At 32.7% G+C, this 13,677-nt stretch overlaps 2 protein-coding genes across 2 annotated transcripts; both read left to right on the top strand.

The window, feature by feature from the left end:
- The first annotated feature begins 604 nt into the window (after positions 1–604).
- LOC148763155 (Tetratricopeptide repeat (TPR)-like superfamily protein) lies at positions 605–2,826 on the top strand. The gene has a single exon (XM_088805339.1). It carries the CDS (start codon positions 646–648, stop codon positions 2,662–2,664), a length of 2,019 nt encoding a protein of 672 aa, XP_088661465.1. The 5' UTR covers positions 605–645; the 3' UTR covers positions 2,665–2,826.
- A 5,320-nt stretch (positions 2,827–8,146) lies between these two features.
- On the top strand, positions 8,147–12,447 carry LOC18601426 (beta-glucuronosyltransferase GlcAT14A). The gene is made up of 4 exons (XM_007032357.3): positions 8,147–8,877; positions 9,059–9,134; positions 9,251–9,366; positions 11,793–12,447. The coding sequence occupies exons 1-4, from the start codon at positions 8,286–8,288 to the stop codon at positions 12,305–12,307; spliced, it is 1,299 nt and encodes a 432-aa protein (XP_007032419.3). The 5' UTR covers positions 8,147–8,285; the 3' UTR covers positions 12,308–12,447.
- The last annotated feature ends 1,230 nt before the right edge of the window (positions 12,448–13,677 follow it).

Raw genomic sequence — 13,677 nt, 5'->3', positions numbered from 1 at the left:
CAAAAAAAAAAAAGAAAAAAGTTGAGAAGATTTGAAGTTTCACAGGTTTTTGTACATGGCTTGTCATAGGCTTTTGTATATGACGTATCACACGCTAACCATGACTTGTCACAGGCTTTTGTACATGGCGTGTAACACGCTAACCATGGCTTGTCGCAGGCTTTTGTACATGGTGTGTCACACGCTAACCATGACTTATCACAGATTTTCGTACATGATGTGTCACATGTTTTTGTACATGAGTGTCACACGTTAACTATGACTTGTCACAGATTTTTATACATGACGTGTCATATGTTTTTGTACATGGCGTGTCATATGTTTTTATACATAGCGAGTCACACGCTAACCATAGCTTGTCACATGTTTTTGTACATGAAGTGTCAAAGATTTTTGTACATGACGTGTTACACGCTAACTATGACTTGTTACAGATTTTTGTACATGACGTGTAACATCATAGCGTGTAACTTCATTAAAAGTAATTTTGTCTAACTTAATTAAAAATAATTAAAATTATAAAAATAATTATTTTTAAAAATATCTTTTCTTTAAGTACTACTTTTTAAAATGTTCCAAAATTCAAACCTTTTTAACCGTCTAACCCATCACTGATCCAAAAATCCTCCTCTCACTCTTCAGACGATGATTTCATCTTTCTCTCCCATGCAAACAGAAACCGTAACTTTTGCATCTTCTTCCTTTTGTTTTTCCTTTCTACCCCTCCTCAAACATCAAATTTACACTACCACACCCTTCACAACAAAAGGCAGAAACCATCTCACCCTCCAGGCACTTTCTTCTTCTTCTTCTTCTCCAACCAAAGACATATGGAGACGATCCAAGACGGCACCGTTTTACCGCCCAAAACCCTCCCAAAACTCCACTTTTTTAGACCACAGCATCGACATGGAAGAGCTTTTCGCTTCAATATCCAAAACCCAAAACGGAAAAGACCTTTTTACCCTTCTATCCCCATACAAGACCCGCCAACTCTCAATCCGTTTCATGGTATCCCTCCTTTCCCGCGAAACAGACTGGCAAAGATCGTTAGCTTTGCTCGACTGGGTCAACGAAGAAGCCCGTTACTCGCCTTCACTCTTCGCTTACAACGTTGTTATTCGAAACGTGGTGAAAGCCAAACAATGGGCCATTGCCCATGGCCTGTTTGAAGAAATGCGTGAAAAAGGGTTAACACCCGACAGGTTTACTTATTCGACATTGATAACGTATTTTGGGAAAGAGGGCATGTTTGATTCGGCTTTGTCTTGGCTTCAAAAGATGGAAAATGATGGTGTTTCGGGCGATCTTGTTCTTTTTAGCAATTTGATTGAGTTATCGAGGAAGCTACGAGATTATTCCAAAGCTATTTCAATTTTTAATAAGTTGAAGAGGTCAGGAATCGTGCCTGATCTTGTTTGTTATAATTCGATGATTAATGTGTTTGGGAAGGCTAAGTTGTTTAGAGAAGCAAGGCTGTTGGTTAAGGAAATGAGGGATGTTGGGGTCATGCCGGATACAGTTAGTTATTCAACAGTTTTAAATATGTATGTGGAGAATCACAAGTTTGTTGAGGCATTATCGGTGTTTGCTGAGATGAACGAAGTGAAGTGTCCACTTGATCTTACCACTTGTAATATTATGATTGATGTTTATGGTCAGCTTGATATGGCGAAGGAGGCGGATAGGTTGTTTTGGGGTATGAGGAAGATGGGGATTGAGCCGAATGTTGTTAGCTATAATACCCTTTTAAAGGTTTATGGTGAGGCTGAGCTTTACGGGGAAGCAATTCATCTTTTTAGGTTGATGCATAGGAAGGATATTGAGCAGAATGTTGTTACATATAATACGATGATTAAGATTTATGGGAAGTCTCTTGAGCATGAAAAGGCGTATAATCTTGTGCAAGAAATGCAAAATAGGGGGATTGAACCTAACGCCATTACATATTCAACCATAATATCTATATGGGGTAAGGCAGGGAAGTTGGATAGGGCTGCAATGTTATTTCAGAAGTTGAGGAGCTCTGGGGTTGAGATTGATCAGGTGCTTTATCAAACAATGATTGTGGCTTATGAAAGAGCTGGTTTGGTTGCTCATGCTAAGCGCTTGCTTCATGAGCTTAAGCAACCGGATAATCTCCCTAGGGATACAGCGATTATGATTCTTGCCCGTGCTGGTCGGATTGAAGAGGCTACGTGGGTTTTTCGACAGGCATGTGATGCTGGTGAGGTGAAGGATATATCTGTGTTTGGATTGATGATTGATCTTTTCTCACGGAATAAGAAGCATGCAAATGTCATTGAGGTGTTTGAGAAGATGAGGAGTGCTGGATATTTTCCTGATTCTAATGTGATTGCCCTGGTGCTGAATGCCTACGGGAAGTTGCGAGAGTTTGAGAAAGCAGATGCTGTATATAAGGAGATGCAGGAAGAAGGATGTGTTTTTCCTGATGAAGTTCACTTCCAAATGCTGAGTCTTTGTGGTGCTAGAAAAGACTTTAAGATGGTAGAATCACTGTTTGAAAAGCTTGATTCTGATCCTAACATCAATAAAAAGGAGCTGCATCTTGTTGTTGCCAGCATTTATGAAAGAGGAAACAGACTAAATGACGCCTCGCAAATCATGAACAGAATGAGTGAAAGAGGAATTTTGAAGTCGTGATCGTTTCTTAATCAACTCATAGTTAACAAATCTCTCTACTGGTGTAAATGGAATTTTATTGTTCTCTTGGTATTGTTGTAAATCACATTCTCCTGAGCTGATTATGCTGTGCACGTATTGTATTCTCCCTCCTTTCTAATGCATACCTATAATTCTAGCAAATTATAATTTTGTTTTCTTGGGTTAATACCAAGCGCCTTTTGCTTATTCTATTTCATTTGCAGCACGCTCTTCAACTTTAAGGGTGTGTTTGGTATAAGAGATGTAAAGTTATATTCTCTGTAATGTGTTCAAGTAAATTACATTACAGTATTTATTTTGTAACAGATTACTGTAATATAAGATTGTAATGCAATCACATTATATTGCACTATCTTTAAAGATATTTTTATCCATCATCTTTTAAAAAAATTACTCACAATTCAAAGTAAACAAAATTCATCGTCATTTTTGGGGTTTAGGGTCTACTACTTCTTCTCCATTTGCTAAAGTTGCTCCTCCTTCTTCTAGTTCTGTTTTTTCATCATCTGAAATTATGAGTTAAAATCTCTCATTTTTCTTTTTCTTTCTCTTTTTTTTTATCTTCTTTTGGTATTTTTTAATCTGATTTTTTTTTATTAATTTAGGTTTTCTTTATATTTATATTTTAAGATTTATAAGTGAAACAATTTTGTCCTTCATCAATAAGAGAGGTTGGTTTTTGGGGCTAATCTTCAAGAGGCACAGGTAATTTCTAACTTCAACTCTGCAATCATTCTTTGAAGAAAGATTAGAGAAATGGAGAAAAATGTTTTCGTGATATTGAAAACTAATGGCACACACACAGACACAGAGCCCACCCCACACTACTGTTAGTCTGTTTCTCAAACTCTCTTTATCAAATGACGGAAACAAAGGGGCTTACCCTTTTGACCCACGTACTCTGCATTCATTTTCAATAAAAACATTCCCTGCCTTCACAAGCTACTGCAGCCATGCTGTTTCCCTCCTGCTTTGCTTATTAATTAATACTTCTGCTACTTAGATGGATATGTGTGGATGAAAAATCAAAAATCAGTATTCTTTTTGACAAGAAAGTGGGGTTACAAAGCAATTTCGTGTCGCAAAGAAAGGGCAGTCAAGAAAAGTGGTGGGAAATTGGCAGTGCAGGGGCAACGACAACCGCGCGCAACACGAACAGGGAAAGAGGAAAAATACTTTTGAAGCAAAAAAAGGCGTGTTCATGACCAAAGCCATGGCCAAACACTCGTTGACTGTAATATTTTTTAAATATATTTTTAGTGATATTATGCTTGATATTTTGTTTTATCTTGATAACAAGTTATTTTGAATTTATGATATTTAAAAAAAAATTAATTGGAGATTGAAAATTATGGATATTTTATTGTCAATTTGTTATTGGTTACAAGAGAGGAAGCTATCACATTAATGTATACATATAAAACGTATTAAGAAATAAAAATAAAATATTATCTTTTAAAAAAAAATTAAAATAAAATATATAATATAAGAAATTATATTAAAAATAAAAAATAAAATATATACTTGTAATAAGAAATGAAAAATAAAATATATTTAATTAAAAATATATTTAAAAAATGACATTATATAAAAATTAACAATAAAAAATACATGTTAAACTTGTATTTTAATATATAAAGGTAGTTTTGGAAATTAACATTACATAACTTGTAAAGTACATATAAAACAAACACTGTAATGTTATCTTCTTTGTATTTTAATCATTACATTACTTATATACCAAACACTGTAATGTTATCTTTCCTACAATTATATTGCTTGTAATCACATTATTTGCAATCACATTATATTGTAAAGTATCAAACGCTATTTAAAAGTGAGCAGAGATCATGCAATGAGACAAGGAAATTAACATATATTGTAAGAGTTTTTTTTTTTTTTTACAAAAAAAAAATGCACAAAGAAAGAAAAAGAACAGGCAAGATTATCTCCTCAAGTAATTTATTTTAATTTTTGGTTAGCTTGATATTTTTGTAATGATTTTCACGTTACATACCAAAGAAATAAAAAAAGAATTCTCTATTGCATTCTTTTGAATAGAGTGTTTTATGGTTATAAAAAAAAATAACAAATTGTTAACTCTATGTTGATTTTAATGATAACGAAATATTCCAAATTTGATATTTAATATGCGTGTTTAAGTGTACAAGTGTTGAATTAATAAAAATCTTTCTTTAAGAATAGAGCAAGTTGAAGATGATATAAGTAAAGGCTGAAGACATATTTGTTGATGGATTGCCTAAACAGGATAGTTGATTAACATGGCAAAGCTTGGATCTAGACAACAGCCGTACAAAGGTTATTGGACTATAACAAAAATTGAACCTTGTTATTAACCAAGATTGGGAGATTACAAGGAGGGAAATATGGTTACTTAACTATTTTTGGAACCTACGAAGTTCAAATTCTTCATTTTTTTTAGTAGGGCCAGCCACCTCCGCATCAACAGCAAACTGATTCATTTGCCATTTACTCATCAGCCCATACTTTATACTTAAAATGTAGAAAAAAAAGAAGTAAATTATGTATTAATTTTGGATAAGAGCAGGCCAATTTGGTTTGGTAGGTTTATTAGTTTCAAGTTAAAAAGTCACTCTGTCTCAATCAATGAGAATATGAATTTCACTGGTGACAAACTCAGTTAGGTCAACAGGCTTTTTAGTTTCTTCATGCCATGCCATTCTTTCTCTGGTCAATTATCCTTTGGTCCCCTCAAAGGGAAATGGTTATGAATCCCAATTTCCAAGTATATGGTTAAATTAGTTGAAGTAATCTTTGACACTTTAATCAAATTATTCCTCAAACATCTCACCAAATTATGACTGATGTACATTTAATAAATTTGCATTTTGCATAAACTACTTCATTACAACAATTACGAAGGATCTGATTTAAATGGGTTCCAAGTCAAACAAGGAAAAAACGAGTATTTAACTTCTTTAATTACTCTCATTAAGAGTTTCACTCTGACCTGTTAAGAACCAAATGACATAAATTGTTTTGTCCTTTAACTTATTTTTCTCTTCCCCTTAATTTCTGGATTAACTTTACCTAATCAAAATTCGTAAAACTTTTATTTTTGTATATATAAATTGAGAAAAAAAAAATTCAAAGAATGAATACGTGCTGTGCTAAGATCATAACTTTGATGATAATTCAAATTGATTCTCTCGTATATTTCCAGCGTTGCTGTTGCTTATGCCATTTGTTCTATCATTTGTCCTTTACTTTCAACTAAAATCATCAATGTCTCCAATAAAATGTATAATTTCAATTGGAATTTTCTCATGACTTGACTTGTAGAGGAGTAATTCATCATTTATTTCTCAGCTTGTTTAGGTCTCTCCAAAGTCAACCGACTTATTGGAGAAATGCCTAATAGAAAGACCATCTTTATCATCTTTTCTGGTTTAGCATTAACATAATTTTATAAAGAAAATTTTGCATATATGTGAAATTATGGCCTAGAACAAAACATTAATTCATTGCACAATTAATTTAGTGATAGCTTTATCTTATTCTTGTTTAAAGAAGAGAGAGAGAGAGAGAGAGAGAGAGAAATAAAAAAAAAAAAACACTTTACCCTTGGTCTTGATAATACTATTATTATTATTATTATTATTATTATTATTGATTTAAAATTGTAGGACATGAATTTATTAAAAGGGGGGAAAAAAGATCCATAGGACTTTAATTTATTCATTTATTTATTTTATACATGTGTGGGGTTATCGATCACTTCAAAAAATCTAATTAAAAATTGTAAACCAAAAATCTACTAATTAATTAACAATTGAGAATGTGGGTTGCCTTGCCTCTTTAGTAAGATCTTTGACATAAATGCCTAACTTTGAAATGAAATTAGTTGTATATTTAAGTATGTCTTAAATAATAAAAAATATTATAACAAAATTTAAATTATTTGGAACATTTGAGTTTTGATTGTGGAAATCTTCATTCTTGACATAGCTGGCCTCTGAACTCAATCATATAAATCGAGATTCAAAATAAAGGCTGTTAACTTAATTGTCACATATAGTTAAGATTTAGAGAGGTTTTAAGTTTAACTGATAGCCAAAAAAAACTATTCATTAATAGTTAAGCAATAAGATTTTGATTTTGAAGTTTAGAAACCCTTTTTTTATTTATTTCTTGGACTAATAAAATTTAATTTTTTTATTTTAAGAAAAATAATTCCAACATTAATTTTTTAACAAAAATATCATACACCAATCATTAAGAAAAATACAAATTCTTAATATTATATTATTGCTAGTACAGTAAAAGCTCGATAAATTAATACTCGATAAATTAATAATCTTGATTAAATAGTATTTTTGACTGATCTCGATTTGACAACAACATGGTAAATTAATAATTGATTAAATTTATAAAATAATACAGTTAAAAAAAACATAGATCTCACTTGATATATAAATTAATAATCTTCTTATATATCAAAATTATACATATGCATGATTTAATTAGAAAATCTTTGTAAAATATGACTCAAATGCTACTTATTCCCTCTTGAAACTGTTGTCTCCTTGAATCTCATTTCTAACTTTTCTTAATACTTTAAGAAGTTTTGGTGTAGTATTGTCATATTAGAAAAGAAAATTATGCAATGTGAATGTCATTTTGAGTGTATTTTTGTGGGAGATAGGTTCTAATACAGAATTATTCTCTTCAATTTCATCTTCTTTGTCATTGAATGTAATTTTAATTTGTTATAAAAATAGATAGATTCATGATTTCTGTTTAATGAAACTAATTACATTCATGAACTTGTTTTAGTTAAATAAATATATTGAATAACAATAATTCATAATTCGGTAATTAGGTAATATTCTTATAATCACAATATACAATATATGTATTAACTTCAATATTTGGAAAAAAAATAAAGAATACATTGATAAATTAATTTTTTTATTAATTAATGTATAAATTATTAATTTATCAATTAAATAATATTTTGATTAATTAATAAATTTTTACAATCCCAAGGACAATAATTTATAAAAATTTTAATGTACATTCTTACAAGATCATATAATTACTTAGCATTTTTCCAATTTTTTTAAGCTCTCTCTCATATATATATATATATATATTGAATTACAAAAAATAAAATTGTTAGTTCCATTAAAATATTATCGATCTAAATTGAAGGCATCTCTTTATAATAAAATATATGTAATTATTCTTCTTTATACTAATATTTATTATGATAATTAGACCTAAAAATTTTAAAAAACAAAGAAGAAATAAAACGAGTCAAGATATTTTATTTGTAAAAGTCATCATGGTTCCCCACATTAAGTCCTAATTAATCCAAAAATGAAGCCTTAATTAATCTCTCCTAAACTCCCCCACATTCACGGCGAAATACTTTCCTTCGCCGTATCTAACACGTACCAGAAAAAGAAAGCTCAAAAGATAAGTTAAATTCACTCCCAAAGCAGCAAATTTAACTCTCTCGGATCAGCTCACAACCTTTCTCCCTCTCCTTTTCTCTCCCAAGCTTTCCAATCTGAGCAAGGGGAAAACGAGAGACAACAAAAAAAGAACAAGAAATGAAGAGATTAAAATCCTATTACATGCAAATTCGTCACAATAATAATCAAGCAATGGAGCGCAGATGGATCTTCCCTTTAGCTGTTGGCTCCATTGTTTCCTTATTTTTACTCTTTTTAACAACCTTAACCTCTTTTGACGGCTCCCCATTTCTTTTCTTCTACCGTTCCTCCACCGTAATCGGCGGCTCCTCCACTTTCGTGGAGAACCAGCTAAAACCCATCCCCATCTCCACCCTCCCTCCCCCTCCCCGCTTTGCATACCTCGTTTCCGGCTCAGCCGGCGACGGTCGCATGCTGAAAAGGACCCTCTTAGCCCTTTACCATCCCTTAAACCAATACGTAGTCCATCTTGACAGGGAAGCTAGCTCTGAAGAGAGACTCGATCTGGAGAAGTTTGTGAAAAATCATCAAGTGTTTAATAAAGTTGGGAATGTTAGGATGATTGTGAAAGCTAATTTGGTTACTTATAGGGGACCTACTATGGTTGCTAATACGCTTCATGCTGCTGCAATTTTGTTGAAAGAAGGAGGAGATTGGGATTGGTTTATTAATCTTAGTGCTTCTGATTATCCCCTTGTTACCCAAGATGGTGAGTTGGATCTTCCAAAAAGATGATTTTTTCCTTTTTTTTTATTTTGCGTGAAAGTCCATTCTTTTTCTTTGATTTTTGGAATTGGGTATTGGAAAAAACCGTTTCCTTTGTGTTTTTAGCTTTGTTTTTTTGGACATTTGACTTTGGTTTTCGATATGCGATTTTGGGTTTTTTTCAGATCTGTTGCACACATTTTCATACTTGCCAAGGGATCTGAATTTCATTGATCATACAAGCAATATTGGGTGGAAAGAGTGAGTACTTCTTTTAATGCTTTTAATTGTTACTTTTCTTTAGAGTTTCCTTTTTTGGTTATCTTTATATTTCTGGAAACTGAGTGATCATTGGGTTTTGCTGTTGTAATTGGCAGGTTTCAGCGGGCTAAGCCAATTATTATAGATCCAGGGTTGTATAGTGTGAAAAAAGCTGATGTTTTTTGGGTGACACAGAGGAGAAGTGTTCCAACTGCATTCAAACTCTTTACAGGTAAAGATGCTGAAAGCCTCAATATTTTTTCAAGTGTATTTAGTTGTGGGAATTTTGGTGGTGCTGTTATTTGCCAATTTTAGATTAGTTCTGTTTAGAGATACAGTCTATATAGTCTTTTCTGTGCATCGGTTGAATCTGTTTCATTTTTTTGGCATAGTTGGTAGTCATATAATGATTTCCGGGAGATCTGAAAAATTCTTTTAGATAATATTTTCACTGAATAAATTTGGTTATATTGTTAGGATAGTGAAATTGAGGTTGAAATAGGAATCTAGTTTTCAATTGATGATCTTTCATAAGCAAATTAAAGGTCAAAAGTTAAGACTTTTGAAATCTGAACGTAATGTTCTCTGGTTCTGGGTTTTCAGAGAACAACAGATTTAATTGAACTAAAATTTGGATTGAGGTCAATTGGGTGGACTGTGGAGAACATGCAACTTCCCCTTTCATGTTCTCTTCTGCTTTCTGATTGCGTGAAAGCAGCTTATTCATGCAACTATCTAGAAGATAATGATTTTGTTTTTAATGCCTCTCATAGCATTACAAGATTTTGGAATTTCTGATCCAAAGGAAGTGGACAAATATGTAGAACTTGTAGAATGGCATGTCTACACTGCTTCACTCATTTAAATGACTAGTTGCAGTGTCATATTAATGCACTGTTGCACACTAAGAATGCTTTGCTGCTGGGCACAAGGGATTGTTGGTGATAAACATTCAGGAAAATTGGTGCAAGGCAGAAATATCTTGTTAATAAACTAAATTTTTTTACTTATATCTTCTCTTTGTTCCTCAGTAGCCATGGAAACGTTTTGAATTGATCTGGGAGTTTTTGATAATGCCCCTGTCAATTATGCAGTGAATTCATGGTTATAAATTCACTCTCTCACTTACCCTTAAAACATTGAAATTGAAAGGTTTTTCAAGAGAGATATGCGTCTTGTGCATTCGCATATTCATTTACTATTGGTTTTATAATATTGCCAAAGCGTTTATGGAAACTTGGATGTGCTAGAAAGATAATTTTATCTGTACTTGTCAGCATTCATTTTCCCCTGTGTTCCCTTTTTCTAGAGAAGAAGTTAAAAGTCCTGAGATCACTCAAGTTTCCTTTGAACCCTGCCTAGTTCCTCTCTGACATTACCTATCCTTAGTATAGCCTATTATTTTTTAGTGTTTTTTTTAAAACAAAATTAAATGTTACATTGGATGGTTAATTGGATGACACAAAGTGCAGCAGGTCCTTGAATTTTGTAATCTCTTCGATGAGAACACAGAAGTCAAAACTGCTTCTTAGTATAAAATAAACCTTACATAACTCTCATATCTAAGGCTTTATAGGATGATGAAGTTATTGCCATAAGGAAATGCTTATTTTAAGCAATAACAGGGACTTAATTAACCAAATATAGCCTTATTCTTGTTCTATTCTGTGTTGCTAGGAGTGATGTGATCATTTAGTTTTGGCTTCCAAGTTCAGCTGACAACATTTCTTTATTTCTTTTCTTTTTTTTTTCCCAATCTTTCTGAATTCATTTTCTGATTTAAGTCAGTGTGATTCTGCATTGCTACATGCCAATTAATTAACCAAATATAGCCTTATTTTTGTTCCGTTCTGTGTTGCTGGGACTGATGTGATCATTTAGATTTGGCTTCCAAGTTTAGCTGACATCATTTCTTTATTACTTTTCTTTTTGTTTTTCTTTTATTTTCTACCTTTCCAAATTCATTTTCTGATTTAAGTCAGTGTGATTCTGCATTGCTACATACCATGTCATTTGATTTCCTTTATGTGTAGGATTGTTATATATTTGATATATGTGGATGAAGGTAACTAAAGTAAAATGAAGGCTCAAAATAGTTCTGTTCTTTAAAACTTCATAAATTAACAATTTAAGGCAAAACAGTATAGATTTAGTGTTCCAATTAACTCAGATATCTAAATGATGAACCATATGCATGTATGTTATGTTAAGTTTGTAACTTGTAAGTTTGTAATTTCATTGAAATTTCATGATAACTGTGAGTCTGTGACTACTTGTGCTTTTGCATAAGTTTCATGATTATGCATTGAATAATCTAATCTTGTGATCAATTATTTGTTTTTACTGAGTCTCATTAGAGAAAATATATTCTAATTTAGTGTACTTAATGAGAAGAAACATTAGTATGCTACTGGAACATTCTCATGAAGTAGTATGCTTTTAAGTCCGGATATTGGAAGCTCCTCACGAAGTGGTTGATTACATCTGGAATTGGCTGTTGTATCATGTATGCTACTCTGATTGGAAAATATGATCATTTGTTCCTTGGCAAAATGTTCTTTGAACTACCTTGTTGGAAGAATCTATTAGACAGCCATGTATATGTGTAGTATTATCTGCATTAGGCATCACTAACAAGTACATCTTTTTATGTAATAGGTTCTGCGTGGATGGCACTTTCTCGGCCTTTTATTGATTATTGCATCTGGGGATGGGACAACCTACCTCGAACAGTCCTCATGTACTATGCAAACTTTTTATCTTCTCCAGAAGGTTACTTCCACACAGTCGTTTGTAATGCTCAAGAGTTCCGTAACACTACTGTAAACAGTGATCTCCATTTTATATCATGGGATAACCCTCCTAAGCAGCATCCGCATCACCTCAAGCTTGATGACATGCAACGAATGATAAACAGCAATGCTCCTTTTGGGAGAAAGTTCCCTCAGGAAGACCCAGTGCTTGACAAAATTGACTCTGAGCTGTTGTCTCGGGGTCCAGGAATGTTAACTCCTGGTGGTTGGTGTGTAGGAAGTGTGAAAAATGGGACTGATCCTTGTTCTGTTGTTGGTAATACAACAGTCCTCAGGCCTGGCCCTGGAGCGAAAAGGTTGGAAACTTTGATCAGCTCTCTTCTATCCAATGACAATTTTAGGCCGCGGCAATGCAAATAATAACAATGGAAACTGGCTAAGGGAGGCACTCATTCCAATGGGTTGGGTTATGCTCATATCAGAAGATGGAGATGATGCAATGCGGTAGTAACTGATCCTTCTGGTAAGGGGTAAAAGGAATGATAGAAGTATACATGATCTCTCTGGTTTATATAGTACCTCGATTAAGATGGATATCAATTATAGAGCCGTGATCGGAGATGGATTTACAGTGGTGGAAATGGGGGCAGTTGCCCCCACTGAAATCTTAAAATCTTTTTTGTAGTGTTATGTAACTATCACAATTGTTGAAGAAAAAATTTAATTTTACTAGTCACCATTGAAATATAATATTGTCCCATTTTAAATATGACTAGTTACTTGTTCATGCCCTGGATTACAGGGTTTTATTTCAAATTAAATCGATTATAAAATATACATCATTTATGAAAATACGACCGTTGTTTTTTTGTAAAAAGGTGAATTTTATTAGCATAAACCCGATATGTCATTGTTAATTTCAAGCTGAAGCTGTCAGAGACTCCAAATAAGTCCAGATTATTTATGAAACCAATACTAATGACTTGGGAACCAGTGACGGATTTACTATTATTATTATGCGTAATGAATTACTTTTACAGTTAATGATATTTTCTTATATAATATAGATTTTGTGTTTTGAGTGAGAATAAAACCTAGTAGAAAATTTTTTGTTAAAGTTTTAACTATTAGAATGAGACTGAATTTGGATTCATAAATTGGATCAACTTATTCAAATGGACTCTAGATTGGTTTTAATCTTTAATGACTATCTGATTCATATGTAAACTAATGTAATAGTATTAAGAAATTACTCAACCTAAAAATTAGCCAAAAATCAAAGTAATTGAGAGAGAATAATTAAAAAGTCTACTTTTTGTTTTTGAAGGAAAAAAATTGTTTGGGCGGATGTAAGTAAAAAGTAGAAGAATTTTGTATGGAATTAATGATTTTTTTCTTTTACAAAGTGAAAAAAAGGCAGTCAGCCAATTGCTACAGATGATCTCCATTACACTAATCAGGCTTAGCATCAATAAAAAACTCGTGGCTTTGCAACTGCAGTCTTTGATGCTGAACCGCGTGAGCCAAAAGGAAAAACCTTCTTCTGCTTTCACAATTTCGTCTGCTCTGTTTTCTCCTGTAAATACTGCAAAATTGATGGCTTGATTTGGGGTGTTAAACCCCGTTTTCAGTTGCCAACTTACCGTCTGAATGAACCCCTTTTCCTGCTCCTTTTGTTAGTCTTGCAATGGACATATTCCTTCCTTTTGGCGGATATTTGGTTTAACGTCTGTAACGAGTTAGAGAAAATAGAGTATAGCAGACCAATTAATGAGTTTCTTCCGATAAAT

Source organism: Theobroma cacao, chromosome 4 (genome assembly GCF_053813885.1).
Source record: "Theobroma cacao isolate CCN51 chromosome 4, ASM5381388v1, whole genome shotgun sequence".
Lineage (NCBI taxonomy): Eukaryota > Viridiplantae > Streptophyta > Magnoliopsida > Malvales > Malvaceae > Theobroma > Theobroma cacao.
Note: the sequence above shows the minus strand (reverse complement) of the source record. Positions and strands in the feature narration are given on the sequence as shown.